General features: G+C 36.4%; 1 protein-coding gene across 16 annotated transcripts in view; it reads left to right on the top strand.

Annotated features, from left to right (window-relative positions):
- HDAC9 (histone deacetylase 9) overlaps window positions 1-25,380 on the top strand; it is a 445,991-nt gene that overhangs the window by 244,225 nt on the left and 176,386 nt on the right. For all 16 annotated transcript variants that reach the window (XR_014943025.1, XM_015853723.3, XM_085538530.1 and 13 more), the window contains 5 exons: window positions 11,919-12,050; window positions 14,606-14,721; window positions 20,258-20,380; window positions 22,305-22,515; window positions 22,885-23,102. Coding sequence is in view for 15 of the 16 variants with exons in the window: in XM_015853723.3 (XP_015709209.2) it covers window positions 11,919-12,050; window positions 14,606-14,721; window positions 20,258-20,380; window positions 22,305-22,515; window positions 22,885-23,102 (800 nt within the window). In the remaining variant the exon portion in view is untranslated. The remainder of the gene's footprint in view (window positions 1-11,918; window positions 12,051-14,605; window positions 14,722-20,257; window positions 20,381-22,304; window positions 22,516-22,884; window positions 23,103-25,380) is intronic.

Raw genomic sequence — 25,380 nt, 5'->3', positions numbered from 1 at the left:
GGTTGAAAAAACTGAGAAGAAAAACATTTTGTGTGTGAAAATTTTTTTCCCCTTCCCTTTCATGCCACCAAATTCCATTTGCATTTTCTAGGAAAACATTCTCCTATGAAGTAATAGTATATGATAAACCTGGATTTCTTTTGGTTTTCAGTGAAAAAAAGAAAGGCTTAGAGAGTCACAAACCCGCAATTATTGTGTCTGCCAAAACGAAGAAGTCAATCTCAGTAGAGAGTCCTTATTTTTCTCTCAGTTTATGATTAAGCATAACAAATGGGAAAAGCACTTCGCTTCTTGAAGCAGGGAAAGAAGGCAAATTTGATTTTTCTTCTCTTCTGATTTTATCCTGTTTTTCAGAGATGCTAAACATTCCTGCCTCCCAGAATCCTTGGTTTCCTTAGTTAGTGAGCAGTCTTGGTAAGTTCAGACTAGGTGATTTGACCGAAGAAAGTCACCAACACATTGCACAGAGCAGGAAAATAAAAAGACATATGCTCCTTTCTGGATCTTTGTATGTATCTCCAGTATCATCTCTTTAACAATTATTTTTAATCACAGGAAACAAAGGTGTTGTGAACAGGTGATTATTCTTTCTCAATGATGGCCTAGATAAAGATTTTTTATTGTATTTTTGTCTCAGCTCAAATTTTACTACTTGTATATATATTACCTTCTGTCCTGCCAATAATCACTCTCTTGTGCCAAACACTGTGTCTTCTTCAGGGTTTGACTAATTATGCAGTCTTACTCTAAATGCTATCTTAATTTTCCTTTTGCTGCCCTTCAAGTATCCAAAATTGAATTGCAAAGTTCTCTTTCACATGTTTACCCAAAGATTTTGTAACATAGAATGTGTATGCTTTCAGAAACACTTTATAAGTCAGTACTGACAAGTAGCTTGCATCACTTTTTATAAGTAGGTTATCAGATACTAACCACCATTTTTTACTTTTGAACCTAAAGACACTTAGTTTAATTTAAAAAAAAAACAATCCTAAAATCTGGAGGATTCTAGGTGCACAGTGTCCATGGAAATTTAAATGAAATGGCTGTAATGTTTTTAGAAGTCTTCTTTTCAGATGAACAGGTTACAAAATATTGTATATAAAACCTGAAATTCTTTGAAGTTGATAGCAAACTTTAGTTAGATTTGAATGGAAATGACTTTTTTTTCTTCTGCTGTGTCTAGGGCAAGGGCAGCTGAAAATTTTCAGAAGAGTAAACAAATCTAAAAGATGGGAAAAAGAGAGAAAGAGAGAAGTGGTATCATGTCATCCAAAGTAGAATATGTTGGTCAGTAAAGATTGCACTTCTCCAAACTCCTGCAAAATGCACTTTCACTGAAAAATATCTTCAAAACCACAGTTCTAATTAAAGGTTTTAGTTGCCAAATAACATGTTCTAGCTAAAGCCAAATAAGTATTACAGAGCCATTCATGAAGAGCGGCCTAAGCTTTGTACTTTGCTTTTGATTTTCTCATGGGAAAGTAATATAAATGAGAGTGATACCTCCCTGTTGGCTTTAACTGTTAGAAATGCAAAGCATGCTGAAATTGTACATAATTCTCTTCCAAAGGAAAGGAAATAGCATTTCAATGGTTTTCCTCGGTGTCTTGTTGAGTTATGGTGGTGCACAATTATTCCTGTTAAATTACTCTACCAGATGGAAGGTTACATTGTATATTTAGCTAATTAAGTTGTAGGAGACTGGAATTATATCCCAGAGCATAAAGAACCTATCTAAAAGTAAACTTGTTTTAATTTGGTTTTGTTGTTAGGGTATAATATCAATTTCTAATTAAGATTTTAAATAAATGGGGTTTTTTTTGAGACATCCTTTCGAAACTCAGCCTTGCCTGCAAAAGTCAGACAAACAGGCTTTTAAGCTCCAGACAACTTTAGGGCCAAATTTAGTTTCATTTGCCTTCATACCTAGCTGTGCCTTTCTACACTTGAGTTCAGTGTGGCCCAGAGTTCTCATCTGTTAGGGAAATAAGATATACTGCATTTTTGTGCTCCTGTTTTCTTGGCATCCAGTACTGTTGTAGCAGAGTCCCTCTGCTGAAGCTCTGCAGCTTTTGAACAGCCCCAAGTAGTATGCTTCAGCAAATCAGACCTGCCCCACTCTCATCTATTAATGAAATCCTCTCAAAACTGAGGAGAAAGAAATAATGCTTAATCACGAATACTGGAAGACTGAAAATATACTTCATTCTGTTAATTACTGTCAATGAGTTGTCACTGCTGGATATTTTAGTAGGTTAAAACCTATGGGATTTAATCACTCTATTAACCAGTTCCTTTTTTTCTATAAGGCTTGGGGAATAACCTCACAGTGAACGATGTGGGAGGAATGGCTGATACACCAGAAAGCTGTGCTGCCATTCAGTGAGAACTGGACTGGCTGGAGAGTTTGGCAGAGGGGGAAGTTATGAATCAACAAGCACAGATGTAGATTCCTTCACCTGAGGAGGAAATAACTGCATGCATCAGTACAGGTTAGGGGATGACCTGCTAGAAAGGAGCTCAGAAGAGAAGGACCAGGGTTTCTTGGTGGACAATAGGTTGACCATGAGCCATCAGTATGCCTTTGTGGACAAGAAGGCCAGAAGTCCATTAAAAATAGCATGGCCAGCAGGTTGAGGGAGGTGATCATCCTCTTCTACTCTCACCTCGGGAGGCCACATCTGTAGTACTGTATCCAGTTCTGGACTCTCAGATCAAGAAAGATAGGGAATTTCTAGAGAGAGTCCAACAGAGAGCAGCAGATGATGGAGTGGAACATCTCCCTTCTGAGGAAAGGCTGAGAGCCCTGGGATTGTTCAGCCTGGAGGATAGAAGATTGAGGGGGATCTTATCAGTGCTTATGATTTTCTAAAGGTAGGAGGCAAGTAGATGGGGCAAGGCTTTTTTCAGCAGTGTCCAGAAACAGAACAAGTGGCAATGGGCACAAACTAGAGCACAGGAAGTACCATATGAACATGAAGAAAAGTTTGTTTACTTTGGGAGTAACAGAGAAGTTCATGAATTTTATTCTTTGGAGATATTCAAAACATGTTTGGACACTTTCCTGTGCAACCCAATGTAGGGAACACATTTTAGCAGGTTGGTTGAATTAGGTCATCTGAGAGGTTCTTTCCAACCCCTAAAAATCTATGATTCTGTGATTTTCTAATTTAATTATTCTTAAAAATTAAATCATGTATCCATGGGTTACATTGTGGTCTTGCAAAATCTGACATTTATTCACTGGAGAAAGTTATTTTTCCTTTGGAAAAAGTTATTGTCTCAATGGTTATTGAAAAAGGATTTAGGGCGAAGAGGGAGATTTGTATATTTTCAGTAAGTGTAGTATTGTATTCCCATTTCATCTTTGCAACTTGAACTGACTGGTGTATATAGTCAGAATAATCAATGAAGCCAGTAGGACTACTTGTCATGCACAGCTAAATTTGGTTATTGCCATTCAAACAACCTGCCTTCTGTCAAATGGCCTGCTTTACCTTCTTTTTCTTCTATACCTCCTGAGAACTAAGGTACCATTTGGCTCCCATAGTTGTTACTAAAGTGAAAAACAAATTACAGGTTTTAAAGATGGACAGCAAAGATGAGAGTTAATTTTAAATTATCATTTTTCTATTAGTCTGTGTGTCAAGACACCATGGTATTACTCATCTTTTAATCCCCTATTTATTATTATTATTATATACTTGAAACATAGCGAAGACTCGGGAGATCTCATTGAAACAGTTATATAGCTCAAACTGATGCAAATGAAAGGAGATAGTGTTTCTCTGCTAAGAAGAGAAATTATTAAGAGTTGTATCAAGTCCACTCTTCTTTCGCCTTGTGGGATACAAGTAGAACAGTCATCAACAGGAAATATCTCCTATTGGTCAGCCTTTCCTGAAAAAATGTAAAGATCTACAGTTCTGGCTAAATGGACACAGCACTAAGTTATTCCTACACATAGCTCAGTAAGGCATTCCTAGACAAATAATACTCGTTTACAAGGATAATCAGAAATGTTATAATTCTATACAGACTGCAATGAATAACGAGGAAAAGTTAGATATTCAAGATGGCTTCAGGGAATATTTCATTTTTGAACCTTCTTTAGGAAATCAATGAAAAATTGCTAATCTTGTTAAATGGGCTTCCTTAGCCTGAAGAGAGCTAAAGAGATCCTCTCTAATCTAATTAGCTGTTTTACCATGTGTTTCACTAAACCTGTTTTTTTATTTGGGGAATGGATATTTTCCTTAGTCTGAACAAATAAAGTATTCTACCTTTTACAAAAGTAAAATAAAGAAAGGGACTAAAGGGTTTCACATATGAGCAACATTCCCCTTAAAGCAAATGGTTGTACAGGAAACAGTTTCTGTATAGACTGAAAACACATTAGGTGATGCAAGGCAGAAAAACAAAGTGTCTCCTTCCTATACCTCTGTATCTGGTGCTCCCTCCTGGCTGGGACCACCCAGTGGTCAGGTCCATGTAGTTCTTGGAAGAGCTTTAGAGTAGCTGTGTAAATGACTTTTTAGTCTCATGAATCTAATTTAATATTCTTTCAGAAATATATGTACATATTTTCATATGACCAGAATTTAAAAGTCAACGAGCCTAGATAATTATATTATGTTCTGGTATCTCCCAGCCTGTAAGCTAGTAGAGAGAATGTTCCACGTGTTTATTGTTTAGTATCATCTTGCACTGGAACATGGCTCTCTACAGTAAAAATTAGTCATGTATAAAACCAGAAAGTCTCTACTCATCTTGCCCAGCTCTAATTTATTCAGTGCTGGGGAGGTGGCTGCCTACAGGAAGTCCAAATCTCCATGCAGAGCAGAGAAAGTGCATGTGTCTGCTAGAACCGCATGTAGCAGAAGGATGATTGGGAGGCCATCAAGTCCCCTCCCAGAAGGACAAACTCATACAAAGCTCTCCACAAAGCAGCTGGGGAAGCTACAAGCAGCTTTGGTCCCTGATCTGTGTTCGCTGCATTTCTGGCTTTCCACCTGCATTCATATTTTGATTAGGAAGCCCAGACTATCTATCCTTTTTTTTAGGAAGCCCAGACTATCTATCCATTTTTCCTTTGTGGTGGCATTAGGAATATACTACCTGCCTCACTGATTGGGAAACGGAAAATTCTCCTTAGCACCTTGCTCTAAGGTTAAGATCTTGGAAACTTACGTATGCCTCTTCTGATTGTTTTCATCAAAAACAGCAGTAGTGAGGGGGGATTTGATATTTTCTTTGATCTCCAGATCCTGGCATGGCACAGACACACCGGCTACTTTTCTAAGTGTATTGCCACGGTGAAGGGAAGCCCACAACACAGACAAGGAAACCTGTGCTATGCAGTGAACCCACAAAATGAACATATTTTTCACCTATGTTTTCCTCCATTCTGCTCCTCTTGCTTCAAGGGACGTCACCACAGTTACCTCAAATTTATATAACAATCCATACTCAGTGTCTTCTAGGAAATTCTCATTTGTCTTAGTACTAGAAATGAACTCATCACAGGTTAAGCCACTAGCATGCAAGCAGTAATACCATCATGATAACCAATGTCATCTCATCATTTTCTATTGTAACTCCAAAGATCTATACCCATAGATATTCTGTTTGTCCTGTAATTTACACTTTGAGCTTTCTCAGGTGCAGTCTTATCATGGTGTGTTGGAAAGCACATAAAGCTTGTCTGTGCATGAATCTCTGGTAGAATAATACAAAAAACAGCAACTTTACTGGGAAAAGAAAAAAAAAGAAAAAAAAAATAGGACAGATAAAGAAATAGAGAATAGCAGTGAAGAGCTAGAATTATTTCATAATCATGAAGTCTTTGTTTCAAAGTTTTTTTCTGTTGGCTTAAATACTTTAGACAAGTCTGTGTTATTGTTTCAAAATGATCTTAGTGGTTGATAACAGTTGGAGCCTGAGCAACAGGGAATGATTTGTATTTCTCAAGTAAAATGTGAATTTTGCTGCTGATTCTGCTGTTATAGGAATCTTTGTAGCCAAATTTAGTATCGTTTACCTCAGCTGCCCCACAGCTTTTTTAAGCCAGCCTACCAGCCAAGAAAAGGAAATGCTTTCACTTCAGAGCCTTTGGAAGCCTGGACAAAAGCTCACTTTCTGTTCTTCAGGTTTCCTATATATGGCTTTCAACTGGAGATGAGGACCTGCTCACTATGCACTCTCTCCCATCCCCCATTTCCTGCCTGGGTTCATTAAATACTGGTTTAGAGTTGGCACACACTTTTCTGATACAAAAGTAGTACTGTGTTCCTGGAACCATCAGAAAGTAGTGCATTATTATCTTTCACATTCCCTTCATATATATGTCCTCTCTCCATGCATAGAATGGATTTTTATCCCTTCTTCTTAAATATCTGTGTGTTTAATAAAAAGAAACAGCTTGAAGCAAAGCTCTGTCTAAAAAGAAAACCTCAGCTCATTTGGGAGCAACTTAGCCCCAGGCTGTATTCGTTAATGCCAGTATCTGCAAATTGCTAGTATTAAGCAAAGTGGAGTATGTGATATAATGACTTCACTGAATCATTTTCATATCTCTAATGTTTGTGTTGCAATGTCATGTTATTCAGGAGAGAATACTTTCACCTGAGCAATGATAGTTGTAATGAAATTGGTATGTATCCATATAGAAGTCTGTGTATTTTCTGTTTTAACAATGCAGTTAGTTACTTCTCTCTCAGTAGATGAAGCCACCATAAAAGATGAAAAGTCAGCAAGATGCTATCTTTTGTCTTCACCTAAGAAGAGTTTTCAACATTTTCTGTTCTGTTGAGATAACTATAAATCCTAGTAGGGAGTTTGGTAACTGATCCTTTGATTGCTTATAAGGTCTTCTGTATTTGTTTATACTTTCTTTGTCTTTCATGGCTCTTGTCCCCTTACAGTCATTTAAAGAGTAATAGCAATGAATTATTACAAGCACTAAAAAGAGGCATTAAGGCAATAGTGCTGAGACTCTGAATAAGCCATATTAATAAGTAATGTAGAATCTTATTATTCCAAATTAGACTGCATAGTTACATAAACAAAGTCATTCTCAGGTTCATCTTTCTTAAATTTCACTTGAGCGAATCAGTCAAATGGATGCCAACTGATTTTTATCAAAATTAATAACATTGACTTTGATGACCTTCAAAGAAAATCACTATGTTTTCTTTCCTATGAAACACTTTCAAATAGTGTATTTTCACATTTTCCATGTGGGAACAGATTATTACTTGTCCCAAAGTGCTAAATTGTGTAGAAGCACAAAGATTTGCAGGCTGAAGAGGCTTGGCTAATAATGACCAATCCAGCCAATATCAGATATATACTGGCTTTAGGTGAATAGACCAATCTATCATCCTACTGCCAAGAAAAAGTGTAGCCGTGTTTTCCCCATCTGCCATGCTCCCATCCATGTACTCCTTTTCTCTCACTGAAATACACTCTGGCTCCTTGGTCAGATGATTCAGCTCCCTGTAGTTGTAGAAACCTAACACAGCAAACCTCACTGCATTCAGTACCTTCAGCAGTTTAGAGCAGTCCTATTACCTCAGGAAGATGAGATAGCTATAGAACATATCCTGTATCATGTAGAATTAATTTGAGTGTTGGAGCTTAGTGGGATTCTTAGTGTACAAAGAGTTAGCCACATTCATTAACAGCTGAATAAAGTCATAGACTTCATGAAGGATTTTTCAATGATTTTGTGACATTAATGGAAGAAAAAAGAAAAGAAAAGAAAAGAAAAGAAAAGAAAAGAAAAGAAAAGAAAAGAAAAGAAAAGAAAAGAAAAGAAAAGAAAAGAAAAGAAAAGAAAAGAAAAGAAAAGAAAAGAAAAGAAAAGAAAAGAAAAGAAAAGAAAAGAAAGAAAAGAAAAGAAAAGAAAAGAAAAGAAAAGAAAAGAAAAGAAAAGAAAAGAAAAGAAAAGAAAAGAAAAGAAAAGAAAAGAAAAGAAAAGGTTAATTTTTAAGGTTAATTTTTACTTCTGTCTGAGGAAGCTGTTTTACAGCAAGCTAGTGAATAAAGTTTAAGCCTCAGGAGTTATTTGGCCTTGGCTCCCCAAATGGTACTCCTGTTCCACAGTGACAGTGATTTTCAGTGATGAACATAGTCAGATTCATAAGTGGATTAATTATACCGAGCAAAGATTCAAATAATGTGCAGTAGAAATACTTGTGTCAAGGCTAATGTAAAACAGTTATTTAAAGCAATAACCCTCTGAAGACCAGTTCTAAGAACTATGAGTTAAAGTATCAAACCAAGTACTCGTCTAAAGCATAAGGCAAATTAATTATTATAATTTTTTAGCTTTCACAACTAAGGCTTTTCAAGTGCCTTGGAAATATTCAGGTAACAAATTAACAAAATTTTTTTAAAGAAATTTATTTTTCACTTTGTTCACTTGTTTGCATTCCGGATTGTAAAGGATTAGAATCATTTAAAGGTAATCTATAAGCTTTGTGCCCATAAATGAACATTAAGCATGTATGTGTGTATTTATAATTTTAATATACAGCTATATCTTTGAAGCTTAAAGTACCTAATTTTGCCTTTTTAGCTATCAGAGGGGAGTTTACCATTGTAGGTAAACCATTGTACATTTTTTATTACTTACTTCAGGTAGGAGCGCACTGAAGTACATAGGATTGCTGTAGCAATCCATACCTCTTGCAGCTAGCAGTAATTGTGCTTCACCTTCAGTGGAGCATGATGGTGGATGAAAAACTTAACAGGAGCCACAATGTGCTCTTGCAGTTCAGAAAGCAAATTGTTTCCTGGGCTCCATCAGAAGAGAAGTGGCCAACAGGGAGAGGGAGGTGACTGTCCCTCTCTACTCTGCCCTTGTGAGTCCCCATCTGGAGAACTGAATCCAGGCCTGGGGCCTGCAATTCAAGAAAGACGGAGCTGTTGGAGAGGGTCCACAAAGATGATCAGAAGGCTGCAGCACCTCCCTGTACAAAAAGACAGGCTGAAGGACATAGGCTTGTTCAGCCTGAAGAAAAGAAGGCTGTGGGGTGACCTCACTGCAGCCTTCCAGTACCTAAAGAGAGCCTACAAACAGGAGGGGAGCCAACTCTTTACAAAGGCAGATAATGACAGGACAAGGGGAAATGGTTTTAAGTGGAAGGAAAGAAGATTTATGTTGGATATCAGAGGGAAGTTGCCCAGAGAGATTGTGGATGCCCCATCCCTGGGGGCATTCAAGGCCAAGTTGGATGGGGTCCTGTGCAGCCTGGTCTAGTATTAGATATAGAGTTTGGCGGCCCTAAATACATCGAGGGGCTGGAGCCTGATGATCCTTGAGGTCTCTTCCAAACCAAACCATTCTGTGATTCAATGATTCTATGATTCTGTGATGATGGCATCTGCAGCCAAGGTTCAGACACTGACAGGTATCAAAAAAATCACTTTCCAGTTCTGCATTTTGTCTTTCTCAAACTGGTTGAATTTATTTAGTGCACTGAAGTATGAATTCTTATTGCCAGCCATCAAGTTCTAGCTAGTACCATCTTAGCAGTCTGTCATGGCAGTCATTCAAGAAATCAGTACTGGAAGCCAGCAGTTCTCAAATGCTGGCTTTGTCTTTTGATGGGAAGCTGATCTTACTCATTCCTTTTCACTTTAAAATTGATTGTTTGTACTTAAAAATGATACTGCATCTTTCATACAAGGGCTGTCTTCTCAGCTAGTTCGTAATTTCAGGCACTGACAACAAATTCTGCTCTCTCTGTTTCTGTGATTGATTCAGATGCAGAATTATGATGGAAATATGGTAAAAAATAAAAAGGCAATCACTGTGAGTGTGAAATATTCATGTGGAAGTAAAACTTGTGGAAATAAATGTTACAGAGGATTTGTATCACATTAGTCTGTTGTGGTATGGAAATATTTTCTGAATTTAAAGAGTATGGAACAGTATGAATGGAGATAACTAAAAGCGTAAACTGAGTCAGCACCTTTTCTTCTGAATGTCCTCATACTGAAATAATCTCTGTGGTGCCGGTGTGTAGTATAATATTATCCTATTACTGTATTCTCAGTTCTGTAACAAATGGTACATAAGCAAAAAAGTCCTCTCTCCTCTATCAGTAGAACCATTTGTCTTATTGATGATAGCAACAGGAAAAACTGAAAATTCTTTTTAATATTTTAATCATTAAAGATTTCCAGTGTTTTGTTCACTCATGTATCTTTGAAATGCACTCAAGACATAGGATGCTTGAAGGGGTAGTTTGCCAAGGGTGTCAGAGTATGTGATGAGGGGTGCAAGGGTACATCCAGTCACAGAATGCACTCAGGCAGATGTGCAGTTCCTTTGCTCTCAGATGAGCATTTCTAACATCCCTGTCCCTAGGGAACAGGTGGGACAACAGGAAACAAATGTGTGATTTTACTTCCTGGGTAAGGTTGGAATTAGAAGAGTAAGATTGAGTTCCTTCACTGAAGTGACAAATGATAAAATGCTGAACTGAATGAAAGATTCATTTATTATTTTGTTTCTGCTAACTAGTATTCCTTTGGAGATTTAATTATGTCTGTATGCATGAGAGAACTGATCCCAGATTCCAGCTTTCTTTGTTTTGAGATATTGCTTAGCCAGGCCTTTGTTTCAGAAGGAGAAATACAAAGAAATTCTATTCAACAGTTATCTTTCACTAGCTCTTAGTAGTCTGCTTGATAGAGAGTTTTCTTATAAGAACAGATAAATGGGTTCATGCAGGATCAAGGTAAAATATCACAGAATAAAAAGCAAAGTAGAGCTTCATCTCTGATCTTAGCACGAAAAGACTGTGTCCACTCGGGAAACAAAGGTGGAACATGCCCAAGGTGCATTAAACATAATCCTAGGTTTTCTGGGAATCAATCCTGCTTCTTCATTTTCAAAGCATATATTTTTCTGTGTAAATGTTTCTAGGACACTGTAATAAATCTAGTTGTTTGGTGTGTTACTGAAAAAACATTGAAGATCTGGGCCTAAAATTGCTGACCAAGAAATGTTCTGCCAGCAAGCCTTGTCATAAGTTATATTTCTAAGAGAAATCAAAAGGCACCAGTGGAGGCTATTTTCTATTTCTGTCATCAGACTGTAATCCAGTTATAAGGTTCTACATTCCAAGCTGTATTTCCATCTAAGTGTTCACCTTCAAGAGAGATAAAAATGATGTAGAATGCAAGTTTCATTCATCTATAATTAATACCAATATTAGTGGTAGTTAACAGGTAACTTTAGATATGAAATGGGATGAGAAAAACAACATAGTGGCTAGTTCCTTAGGGAGAAAAAGAATGTAATGAGTTACAACTAAAATTCATTTCTAATTCTTTCATATCCACTGAAATATTTTGCTCTAAGAGCTTAGTATCTGCCAATGAATAAAAGAATATATAAGGAATCAGAAATGTTTAGAGGCAGAGAAAAGAACAAACCAACATTAACTTTATAAACTATATATTAAATATATGCTTTACAATTTTAAGAACTGTATTTCACTTTAATGTTAAGGAAATAGCATAAAAATACTGTTTTCTCCTCTCTGCTGTTTACTGCTAGAGTTAAGAATGGTGGGGAACAGAGTCATTCTCATCAATACAAGTTCATTTTGAACTTGTTACTTTGGAAGAGGATCAGAGGAAGGTGAAATGGAAGTGAAGTTGAAAGTAGTTGCAATACTGGCATTGAAAAATTTTCAGTGCCTTTCCTCTCATTCCTAGTCTCTGGTCTATGATGGAGTTGTATGAGGAGAAGCAGAATGAATGGTGATGATGAGTAGTAAAATCACTACTTCTGAGTCCTACTTGGATCAGATGAGGTCCTGTAAGGAATGCCAGTGGTATCTGGGCAAAGCAATAATTTGTCTTAAAATCATTCATTTTGTTCTTTTCAATTCCAGCCTCAGAGCCCAATTTGAAGGTACGTTCAAGGTTAAAACAAAAGGTAACAGAAAGGAGAAGCAGTCCCTTACTGAGGAGAAAGGATGGAAATGTTGTCAGCTCGTTCAAGAAGAGACTCTTTGAGGTGACAGGTAAATAAGAATGGAGAAATTCTGTCCTCTCTGCAGCTACTTGCAGACATGAATAAAATGTTTCCTAAGATGGTATATTGGATTTTTTTGTTTACTTGTTTGTTTTTCTGCTGCTGAAAAGAAAATAATATTAAAGAAGTTGTTGTGCATGAGTAATTGTAAACTTCTGCTCTCTACCACTTACTAAATAGTTATTGTCCATTTGAAAGCCATCATCTGCAATCTGTTTCAAAACTCATGCTTTACAACAGTCAGAAGCAGAACAAATAAATGATAAATTATTGGTTTTATAAATAAATGAGCAAAGAAGAGTAGGGCTCACTAAGCTGCTGGGTTTTTTTTTGGTTTTTTGTGCTTTTTTTTTCAGTAGGAAAAGCTGAAATGTTTTAATAGTGGCATATATTTGACCACAGCTGATAGAATTCTTGATAATTAAAGGGGAACTTTTAGCATGTAAAAATACAGCATTTTCAATAGAAAGAGATTAAAGAGAAAAATGCAAATAAAATTTTGTCTTCAAGTAGTTTTTCTTTCAGTATTATTTTTGCCCTTGAACTAAGAAAAAAAGTGAAGGGCTGAATGAACACTGGATTCTAAGACTTTATTCCACCTGCTAGTCATTGTGGAGCTGTAACTTCTGTCATGTTTATTACTTTGTTGAATCACAACCCAGCTCTCATTTCAGTGCTCAGGACCAGCATGTTGCCCTATCCATTGATGTGAAAGAAAAGAACATTTACAGCATTTGATATCTCTTGCTTTGACTTTACATTTGTATTGAGTATCTTTGTTGTTTGTTTAAGTAATAATGCATATGTTTGTACAGTGAATTGTTAAGCTGTCATACTTGTCTGAATTTATTTGAAATATCGGAATTATGTCACACCAAGGTGGAACTATAAAATGAATGATTTTGTTGTCCTCATTAATGCAATTCTCCTGACAACTTTTCAACAACTTATCAGGTATAAAACTGAGACACATATATATCAAAGTAACTAAATAAGGTGATTTCTCTATAAATTAATTCCATATCAGATTTTTCTTTTACAAGTATTTTACTATTTCTATTTGCTGAAACTAAGGAAGTAAAGATTATGAGCTTCTTGGTCTCCACTTTCTTAGTTTTATCTCCTCTGTTTATATTTTGCACACTTTGAAGTAGAGATATATTTAGCCTATAATTTCTTTTTCTGCAGCCATTGAAAGAGCAGAAAAGGGCAGGAAAAAAATGGATCTGGATCTGGCAATAATTCTGAGTATTATAGAAAACTACTTTAGTTATGAATACCTGTTAATATTGGACATTTTGCAGCTTTCATAAACAAAGCTTTCCTATCAGACTGTTGGCTGAAGCCTTTTTTTCCTTTATTTTAAAATCTCTTTTAACTGAAAATGCTTGCTTATATAAAAGTGCTAATATAGTCATTCAAAAACAATATATATATGTATATATATATATTGGTTTTTTAGTGCTCTATGAAAACTAGTGAGAAAATAATGCAGGTATCTTACCTGACCAGCTATTATAGCTGGTTGCTGATTCACTTCAACAAACTGAAATCAATTCTAACAGGAAACAACAACACACCCAAGGTACTGCCAGAAAATCTCCTCTTACCATTGGTCACAGTGAGGGTGTATTTTTGGAAGTGAACTGAGAAAGAAAGAGAATTGGCAATAGCATATTTACTACCACACTTAGATACTTATATTAACTTCTTGGAGATTTGCTTTTGAAATTTATCCCATGAAACAGTCTTGTCTCTGCTAATGCCACACTCTTTCATCTTTAACCTCGTTAGTTGTTACCATGTGTAGATCTTTTGTTTATCTCAGTAGAGAATGATAATAACTCAGTACAACAGCACACAGCGCTTTCTTTTAAGCAGAGTTAAGGACATTTTAAGTCAAGGTAACATACAGACTTTAAAACTCTATTTTAAGATGCTTGTGTACTGCCAATATTCTTTTGTATCTGTACTAAAGTCACAGTGAAAATGGTGTATATTCTGTCATGTATAAAGATGTACTTGCATGTGTAAAGATTTGACTTCCATGGGCATGTCCAGCACCATTTCTATAGAGTCAGAGAGTGGCAGTAGGCCTCATGAATAGATGACACGTTATCATGACCTTTGCAAGCCGTCTATCTCTGTCATTTTGATCCTTTACAGAGGCAGGATTCTATACAATTATAAAGAAAAGACTATCTTTTCTTTTTTCTTTTTACAAGTTCTATCTCTACCTGATACTGATTATCATACCATTTTTGTGAAAATAAATAATTTAATTCACTCCTTGCAAAACATAAATCAGAAGGGAAAAAAACCAAGGCTATCTTTTCTCATTAGCACTGTAAAAGGAAAAACAAAAGAAACTGAGACTGAAATAGAAATCTTCAATGTAAGTAAATAGTTCATTCATAACCAGTAGATACTTTTCAACAGCCAAAAATCCCAGCCTGTGCCATACAGTATAGACAATTAATCAATGTCTTATGTTGTTCTTCTGGTGCAAACCATGAATTCATGTATTCTTCCTCTATTTTCCAGAATCCTCAGTCAGTAGCAGCTCCCCTGGATCAGGTCCCAGTTCCCCAAGCAATGGTCCAACTGGCAGTATAGCAGAAAGTGAAACCTCGGTTTTGCCATCTAGCATTCAAGCTGAAGTAAGACTCTTTCTCTTCCTTGGATAGGTAGTTGCTCAGACTTCTAGACTGGAGAGATTTGAAACTTCACTTTGATTATACCTACAAATAGAATAATTGCAGCAGTTATAATTAGTGGGGATATCACGACACTGCATGATGACAACACATTATGTTATGAATAAGATGATACACACTCTACATAGGAGGCCAGCATATAAAAAGATTCTGATTACAAAAGCAGCTGTGGTGCTATCACAGCATTTGGAGGAATCTGTGGAAGAAACTTGAAAGCATCTATGTTGCAGGACATTTGGAAATAAACTGGGGAGGAAGGGCACAAAGAATTAATGAGGCAAAAAGAGTAGACCATGAAATAAACAATCACTGTCATGTCACAGTGTCATTGCAGCCCTCTTGCCAGTGGAGATAAAAAAGCAAAGTTTTACCTATATTTCAGGCTCTTAGATTGCTGTGGGTAGGAGGAAATAGGGATCTGGCTTACCTTTTGGGATAATTTGAAGAAGTGCAGAATGCTGACCGCTAATGAAGAATTTCTGCAAGCAAAAGAGTGACTTCATCATCAGTGACTAACATGTAGGAAATGAGGCATTCCCAGGTTCAGATGCTGTTAAAGTGGATGTATTTGAGTACAGTATCAGAGTTAGGTGACTAAGTCCTTTTTCACATCTGCCTTATATTTTAGTGCACTTCAGTTTCCTTATCTGTGTAGTGCTTACCAACATAACCAATGTGTGAGGAGCCTTTGATACTTGTATTGTGAAGCTAAATTGTACATGAAAGGAATTTTAACTACTTATTATTCTGTTTCATTCAAACGTGCCTATAATGACAGGAACACAGATGGTAAATCAGTCGTGATAAACTTCATTTACCACAGATATCATGCATAAATCATGCTTCCCATGGTAATTTTGTAAAGGTGGAAAAAATTAATGTAACTAAAAAGATTGAAATGCAGAAATATTCTGTTTTCAGTGTGTATATCTATAGGAATTTTCATTTTTGTGACAAATTTTTTTAATAATTGTTTGTTTATATGTTTTATGTTAGGAAAAAATATATATGTATTGCATAAGAAAATGTGATTTAACAGAGTTGTAGCTAAGGGAGCTACTTCTCTAGGTCAGTGACAGGACATTCACCTCAAAAAAACCTGGAATGGGCAGTTCAACCTCCAGCAGTGACTTTTCCCCATAATGAATTAATTGTGTGTGTGAACTATGATCCAGAGGGCAGGTGGGTGACCTCTGCACACTGATTAGTAGCCTCTCTCTGGCCCGTAACCAAAAAGGATAAAAAAAATAAAAATTGCATTGATGGCTAACATGTGGTCTTGCTTCGTAGCCCCTCTGTATGTGATTGCAAAAAAAAAAAGTAAATGATGCAGAGCAAGATCCATCATTTGGATTAGATCAGATCCTAGCTCAGTTGTATTAAATGAAATATTTTAGGAAATTTGTCATATATGGATGTTGATGCCTCATTAAACAGGAAGTCATATCCAGTTGCATTTTGTCTTGACTTGAGGATACTACAGAATTCAAGGGGAATAATGGTTCACTGTGTGTTACTTTGGGTATTTTAGTTTCTGGGCATTTGCCCACAGCACTGAACCAGCATCAGAAAAGGATTGAGTCAGGTCAGGCTTGCAGTCTGTCTGGGGAGATTTGGCAAGGCTATACCAAACTTTATTTTCTGTTAATAAAACACTTCACTTACCATTACTGTGCCAGTTATCCACTGTTTCAGTTCCACACAATCGAAAATTTTCAAATGAGACTAAAAAGTTCCTTTTAAATTTGATTTCTGTATGCTGGAGTCATTCACTTAGCTTGCTGGACGTGGGCAAAGAAGCTGAAACTACTGACTTCCATTTCTGGATCCAGTCAGAGATTTCATTACCTCTCTGGTTACTTGACTGTTAATACTGTGGTCCTGTGGGCTCAAACATTTTTCCATAAATCTCAAGTTCAGTGCATTTTGATTTCAGTGGGATTTTCTTTGGTAGTTTAACAGCAGCCAAATTGCTACATATCTCTTTGCTAGTTTAGCACTAGCTGCCAGCTCTCAAAGACTATGCATCTAATCAATTTTTCATCAGATACACAAAGTACTGAAGTTTCTAATAACAGGCTAAGTGTTCCAAAATCACCCAAAGTATCACTTGTTTTGCTGTAATCCTGAATGACTCACATTGCTGTTGTTTCATAATAATCGGTCTGACATTTGCAGTAAGTGTTGTGCTCGTATCTGAGTGGGTGGATAGCTGTGGTTTTCATGGCAGCAAATAAAACACTTTTTGCTGAGGAAAACCAGGTTGCTATGACAAAGCCATTTACCAGTAAAGCATGAGTCAATACCATAAATGATTACACTCCAGTACATAGACAAAATTAGAGCATTATCAGTAATGTAACAAATTTTTAAAGTATTTTTGCCATACCCATTTGAATAGCTAGACTTTTACGTGGCTTACCCTCTGGAGTACAGTCTGGTGGGCAGGCATATCTATTTTTTTGAATGAACAAATGCACACTGTATGGTGCACTTATGCAGATAATATTTTCCTATCACAGTTCCCCTAATGGTACTTTCAGTAACATTTGTTAAAACATTAGTTTCCTTATATGAAACTTAGAAGTTAAACTCAAGATCTTAATTGAACTTTTATAAATAAAGTGCTGTTTTTATTAGGCCCAGTTGTCTCCAGCAGCATCAAGGTTCACCGCAGTAGCTATTTGTCTCTTGTAGTGTGTCATATGCTTTCAGGTCACCTGCTGTGCTTGGGCTAAATCTTACTTGTATGAGAAGTGCAGTCAGGACTGATCCCTGCACAGCATGTCCCTTGAGTTCAGAGGGACAATCTGCAATAGTCATGTGAAATAATTTGTTTTAAGAATGCACAGACTGGTCAAAAGCCAGTGAAGGTAATGGAGAGTTTCTACTTGATGTTGTTGGACTTTTGGTTGTTTTCTTGCTCTTACATTTGCTATTTGGAGAGCAAAATTGCGTAGGATATCACCGTACACAGGAGACACAAATGACATGTATGGCAGATATACACATTCTTGAGCTTATAAACAAGACTGAGACTGAGTTTTTACATGGTTTTAAAACAAAAGAGAGAAGAGTTAGTCAAGATGTTAGGAAGAATTTTGTTAATCGGAACAAAAAGTGTGAGACACTGATGCAGGCTGCCCAGAGAAGTTGTGGGTGTCCCCTCCCTGGAGGCACTCAAGACCAGATTGGATGTGGCCCTGGGCAAACTGATCTTGGGGGGGGCAACCCTGCTCCCAGCAGAGGATTGGAACTGGGTGATCTTTAAGACCCCTTCCAAGCCAGGCCATTCTGTGATTCTATGATTATATCTCCACAAGTTGCAAGTATTTAATGCCAAACCATTTCCTCTTCCCCTTCTAATGTATAAATGATAAATGTGCATATAAAGTAGGTGTTCTGACTTCCCAGCAGGCCCTGGCAATAAAATAGAGCACAATAACTAAATGTGGGTGATAACCTATTAACTAATCTAACTAATCTTGGTGGTAGCCATTCACTGTTACATTTAGTTATCATACTTCTATTTCAAGAAGGAGGGTCACTATGTTGTCAGGCTACTTTAGGCATCAGTGAACAGAATCCATAGACTCAGTGAGTAAGTGTATGGAGGAGCAATAAAGTAGTTGCTCTTTGGCATAATTTGGGTTTCAATCCAACCCATGAAGGACGATGACTTATCTGTTGTTCTGTGTCATTTAACAGTCATATGTGATCTTAATATGGGAATATGTTTTGCTGTTATAAACCCTGTCACAGTTCCATTTGTGAATTCAAATCATAGGAAGCAATAATGGCATTCTGGAAACCAAAAAGGAAACATGCATTTTTGCAGTGGCTCTCTATAAATACTGCAGTGGATGGATACAAATTTGGCATTCTAGAAAGCACAAGAGCTGCTACAGCATCCATTTGCAGTCAAATCTTCATAGTCTTCCTCTGTTCTATCTCTGTAGTCTTGATTTATTTGGCTTTAATCATGGTCAAAGGTGGATCTTACCAAGGCAGGGCACTGTTAGCTAGGAATTAATGTAACGAAAAAGTGAAGCTTCTTTGTTTCATACGCTATCTGTTGACATTCCCTAGATACCAAAAGAAAATTACAGAGATAGACTTCTTCTGTTTTTGTCTCAGTGATAGGTCGTATCTCCAAACAAACTGTATGAGGAAGGTTATGTTTTGCAATAACATCCTGTGTTTTTGTGCTTAACTGCTTTTCATTGATGGTCTGAAGTTGCATTGTATTAGCTCAAAGTATTTTACAGAGTTAATTGATATTCCAGGTTTGTCCAGGGAAAATCTACAGCTCCCCACAACATGCTTGACAAGTTATTATATTTACTTTAGTCAAAGCCCGAGTGTGCAGTATCCCTCTTGGAGGTGGTCTATTATTGGAGTCCCATATGCTTTTTGTTTGGGAAGAAAGCAGTCACTGTGTCATACTGTTACACGGGGTATTCTTTTTCAAGGATGTTGTTCCCTTGGGGACCATATCATGCCAGAGTTCCTAAGTCTAATAAGACCTTTGTAGGTCTCATTGTGTTAAAATTCTGGGAGGGAAGCAAGAGTTAAAGAGAAAACGTAATTCAAGCAACTATACTAGACCACATGTTGAAAAACATGACTGTTAAAGCAGAAACACGAGGGCATTAAAATATTCCTATTACAGTAATGTAATTTTTTATATTTCTTCTCTAAAATGGAAAGATGGTGGGTGATCTTTGTAGTATGCCTGATTTTACTTGACATTAATTATATCAGCAATTGCATGCCCCTGAAAATTATATCACAAGGATTCAAAACAAGTGTTAAATATTTTAAATTTTAAGGAATTAGGAAAGCTGTGAGGGGATATTCCACCATCAGAGAATGATGAGTTGCTATTCTTTGTGTATATGCAGAAATAGACGCGGTGTATATATATATATTAATGACTGATGCGAAAGTGTGCCTCACTTTCTACCCCAAATTTCCATGTCAATGGAAATTAATGATGTGTTTGAAACACCTTCATATCATTATATGGGTAAGTGCATACATAGATAGGTAGGAGCCATTTTTCATACTTTACATCAAAAATGTTATTAACTATAGTAGAGGTCTAATTCCTCCATATTCATAACACTTTAGATTTATCTAGTTGCAATCAATAATTCATTGGCTAAAATCCTGATGATATTTTAAGCAGTAAAAGAGCAGTTGATGAGAGAAGAGGTGGATTAGGAATCTTCAAGCATTTGGGTCTGAGTAGAAATTTGACTTATTAGCCAGTGCATAATCTTAGGTGTACTTCAGATGTTTTCTTAAGAAAGAAAAGTACAAGAACAGTACCTACTATCTGGAACCTCACTGTGGTACAAGCCAATCCATGACACATAACTGGCTTTAAATATAGCAACAAAATAGGCATAAAGTTATCAAGATTTAAAAAAGAGCTTGGAGGTTGTATGGAAATTGTTTTTCCTCTTTATTCCAGCATCTGGTTTCACAGCAACGCCTTTTGATACAGGATGAATCAGTGAACTTGTTGAGTCTGTACACGTCCCCTTCTTTGCCCAACATTACCTTGGGACTTCCAGCTGTACAATCTCAAATCAGTGTAAGTGATCAATCGTAAGACTTTCTACATTTTCTCCTACCTTTTCTTTTTTTTTTTTTTTTCCTCCTACTTTTTTTTCCCCCTCCTACTTTTTCTTCCTACTTTTTTCTCTGAAATAACCTACTTTCTGCCCTTTCTCAATTTTTAACATTTTGGAGCATAAGCAAATCAGAGCAGGTTCCAGACCTTTCTTTCAATTGGGCAGCATCTGAAATTTTAAGAAAACAACTTGAAAGCAATTATTATTCTCAATCTGAAATAAGAGCTGATGTGAAGTTTAGCTAAGTATGGACCATTGTATTGTATTGCATTGTATAGTATTGTAGTTATATTTGTAAGTATGATAACAAACTTCAGAGAGTATAAAAGTTCAAATTGTATAATCCCTCCTACTTGGTAAAGCACAGTACCTCTGACATTCTATAATGAGATGCCAGTGGCAACCCAAGCTGGGCTAAAGCATAGCAGGGGAAGAATCCAGCATTCCTGACGTTGAGGTTTTTTTGGTTTTTGTTTTTTGTTTGTTTGTTTTTGTTGTTGTTGTTTTTGGGGGTTTTTTTGAGGGATTTAATCACATAGATTAAATTTTTAGTTATGTAAACAACATTTAATGACTAGTTACATTCATATATCCTTTGTTCAGTCTGCAGCAATCAAGTTCATTTAGAACTTAGTGTTAAATTAGGGTGTGAAATGTATAAGAAAAGAGCTACAACATGTATTGAAATCATATTGATGGATGTTGAAAGATCTTTGTATTAGCCAGCTTTACAGCAATCTAGAAGTAAAATCTGAGACTCAGTAAAAGAACTTCTAATTTTGATACTGGTCAAAACTTTCTCTTCTTGATTTCCTGCAAAAATAGTCATATAATCATATTGTAGTTCTATACACCATTGTATAAATTCTGAAGAACTTTTAGAAAATGAATTGGAAACTTCTATAGAAATACTATATTTCCTTATGTAAGAAAAAATAAAAATATATCACAGTATCACAGTCTCATGCGGGTTGGAAGGGACCTTAGAGATCATCAAGTCCAACTCCCGGGATTTGAGCCTCTGTGTAGCAGAGCGGCACTTCTACCACTGCGGCACCGGGGCACACAATATATGTATTTAAACAGTCTACTACAGGTTGCAATAAGTACTGCACAGTTCCAGTGCAGGTTAAAGTTTCTTGCCGCTTAATGGCTTTTTTTTAGTGCACTTAACCAATAGCATATTGCTGCAGTGAAGCATTTAAAATTAGACATAGAACGTTGAAAGGAAAATTGTGTAGGCTTTAAATCATTTCTCTAGAAGTCTTTCATGAGATATTTATAAGCAAATGATTGGTTTTAAGGGATGGAAAACTTGAATTGATCATGAAAAGTGGTAGTTACTTTTCCAGATCATATTGTCAAAAAAATCATAGCTATTTCACACACACACACACACATACTAAAAAAATAAAATAAAATAAATAAATCTAACTTCAAAGTAATTTTAGAACATTAAAAAATAGAAATGAAAATATATTTAATTTTCTCAATAGTGCGAGCTTTTGATGGAGTCAGCTGACCCCAAATATTACTTTTGGCATTTGAAAAAACAAAAGGGTTGATTTATGCAAATACTGCCGATTTTTCTTCCCAGAATAAGTAATTGCAAACTGGATTTAAAGTTTACTTTGGTGTTTATTCTTCAGGAAAGGGTGATAGTAGAGTATAAAGTAAGCATGTGCCCCAAAAAGTCAGTTGCTTAGTTTCTTAGCTGCTTGGTTTCTTGCAGTGTTTGTTCTTCCTCCCTCTTCATGTCACAGTCAAAGTTCAAGAGATAGATTTAAACTTTTTCTTCTGTATTCAGAAAGACCATCTAATCAAGTGAGATAACAATGGCCAAGACAATGAAAAGCAGTCACCGGTGTCATTGTTTCTTGACAGGCTTCATCATCATTCAAAGAAAAGCAGAAGGGAGAGACCCAGACACTCAGACCAGGAGTGGCGTTGGCTGGACAGTATGGTGGGAACATTCCCCCATCTTCAACTCATCCTCATGTTGCTTTGGAGGGAAAACCAAATAGCAGCCACCAGGCTCTCTTGCAACATCTGTTACTGAAAGAACAGATGAGACAACAGAAACTTCTTGTAACTGGTAATGATCAAAGTTTCAACACAATAATCATTTTAGAGGTTTTTAATGACATTTTTATTCTGGATATTTTAAAAAGAGGAAGGGTGGGAGAAAAAGGATAGAATGTTTGTTTTCCCACTTTAGTGATTCTGCTCGATTAGCCTCAAAGGATTCCTTGATTACAGTAAAGAGAAAATGATTACTTCATCACATTCTTTAGCAACTGCTGAATTTCCTAGCATGGCTAGGCGTGTGGTACACATCTCACTGCATCAGCACTGATACAAAGTTCTGCAGCATACACCCCTCTTCTTAGTGAGAGAGTTCTCTTCTATTAGAGCTAGTAGTTTATTTTTCTTCACACTGGATTAAAATGTCATTGTTTTGTAGGAGCAGTTCCTCTTCATCCCCAGTCTCCTTTGGCAGCAAAAGAAAGAGTCTCACCTGGCATAAGAGCTGCCCACAAACTGCCTCGTCACAGGCCTCTGAATAGAACCCAGTCAGCTCCTCTTCCTCAGAGCACTTTGGCCCAGCTGGTCATCCAGCAGCAACATCAACAGTTTTTGGAGAAGCAGAAACAGTACCAGCAACAGATCCACATGAATAAGGTGAGTTCCCAAAGAAAGTAATTTTTAATGAACATCCATGTTGAAAAATAAGTGAAGTGTAGATGCTGGGGCCATGTGGTAGATGAGAAAAACAAGTTCTTGCATGAGTACCTTGCTTATGCATATTTTGTATATATTTGCATAGACCTTCATTTTCATTTTTCTGAAATATGGTACAAGATTGGTTTATGCTTGATGGCATCAATAAACATGCAATTCAATGAAATAGGGATCAAAGAATCTTTTAGGCTTAGATTACAAATGCTTTCCTGCTGAATGCTGAATGATGTCTTATGGATACTGTATTTCTTTGATCCAACTTCTCTTTATTTGCCATTTCCAATTTCAGAGATCATTCATTTCAGCTGCTGAGTCAGAGTTTAAGCTTACTCACTATGGAATATTGCGTGGAGTAAATATATGATTCATTTGAAGTAAATCAGCTGATTAAATTTATCTTGTTTTTGTTAAAAATTTATTGATCATCTGTAGAAATTTTAACCAGCTTTTATCAAATCAACTTCTCTGTAAATTCAGCAGTAATGTAAAAGTTTGTTATCTGTGTGGCAATATAAAAATACCAGTGATAGAGAAAGAGAAGGATTTGCTGTGGCTCATGTCATATACAGAGTTGAACTGTGCCTGTTTCCTTGTAGAGTAGCATATTTTTCTGAGAGGAAAGAAAGAAAAAAAGGACAAGAAAAAAGCTGCTTAACTAAATCACTGTTGTAGTAATCATACATCTGTACTTTTCTTGTTTTGCTTGAGAGTTATTTGGAAACTATACATAAGAGCTAATTGCGAAGGAGAAAAGATGAAAAGCGGGACATTCAATCTTTGTACCTATGAGAAAGGAAAAAAAAAAAAAATCAATCCACCTTACAGGGTGAACTTCCCAGGGGGTACTGATTCCTTGGAATCTACTAAGAATTCTCAACAAAATTAGAAACAAACCTAGAGTTTAAGTACATAGTTTGTACAGTGGTTTGGTTATTAAATCTTGCCTTAATTAGGAAAAATGAAGACCAGAAAACTTCAAAGTTCAGTGCTGATCCTTGCATGTTAACCCCTCTCAGCTTGGGTGTTTTGATTACTCAACTAGGACTCCAGTTGGCTTTTCTTTGAGTATGCATTCCATATGTTTAATCAAGATGGCATATGTATATCTTGTAGCCTCAGGTTTTGAAAATATTTCACCTGCCCTCAGTTGTCTGAAAAGGATTTTTACCAGTAAAGTACTGAGTCTTTGTGCCGTTTCTGGGTATCCACTGCAAACTGATCAGCTACTGCTCATGCATTCTTCACAAAGCAATAACCACAATAACATGTTTTTGTTAGGTCATATGCTTATTGACATACTTTCTACCATAGCATTTGGGGGTACATGGTGTAGCATCTATATATATTTGTCTTGAAAGTGAAAATTAAACTTGAGTCGCATAAATATATTAGTCACATATGACTGGAGATACATTGCACATCACAAGATCTTGGCTGGAAAACAACGAAAAAAAGACTTCAATTGGCATGAGAGAATGCCTGCTTTAGTAACTTTTTCTTTTTTTTCTCTGTGTTAAACTGCAGTGAAAACAAGTGTTGAGAACAAAACACTCCAGAAATACTCTTCCATTCTAATGTGATTATTTACAATAAAGAGACAATACAATTCCTTCCCTTAAAGCCTAGCAAACCTAATTTTTATCATCTACACTGTAGACCATATGCACGTGTAGATAGTAGAAATTTATCCCAGGGCCTTTCACTGTCTTGAAATACCACAGCATACTTCCTTTTTCCAGCTATCTCAGTTTCCTCTATCTGTACTCCCAGAGCAGATAGCTTTCATCAGAATCACAGTCTCTCATCAGAGCAGCAGACACCTAAAGAGGAGAAGGATCATCCTGCACCCACAGAAGCAGCAAATTATGTGTGCATGTGGGTAGTTTATCAGACTTTTTTATGGTCTACAGTAACAAGGTTCTTGTACCATACTGTTCCCTGAACCAATCTGCTGCCTGGTAATAAAACTGACCATGCTCCAATCACACATCTGTTCTCAGCAAGTATACAAAAAGCCAAGTGCTTTCTTACTTACTTTTTAAAAACTGGCATTTAAGGTAGTCAGTAGAGAAGTGGTGAGAAATGATCAAATCAGGAAGTGGCTATTAAGTACTGAATTTAAGGTTATATTATTTAAGTCCTTAATTAAAGGTTTAGATTGAACACCTGTGCCTGTATATTGTCTCTGAATGCGAGCAGCAGGATAGAATGTACTTTG

This window comes from Coturnix japonica, chromosome 2, assembly GCF_054131305.1.
Source record: "Coturnix japonica strain WE chromosome 2, WE-NBRP24, whole genome shotgun sequence".
Lineage (NCBI taxonomy): Eukaryota > Metazoa > Chordata > Aves > Galliformes > Phasianidae > Coturnix > Coturnix japonica.
This window is presented reverse-complemented; position numbering and strand designations above follow the sequence as displayed.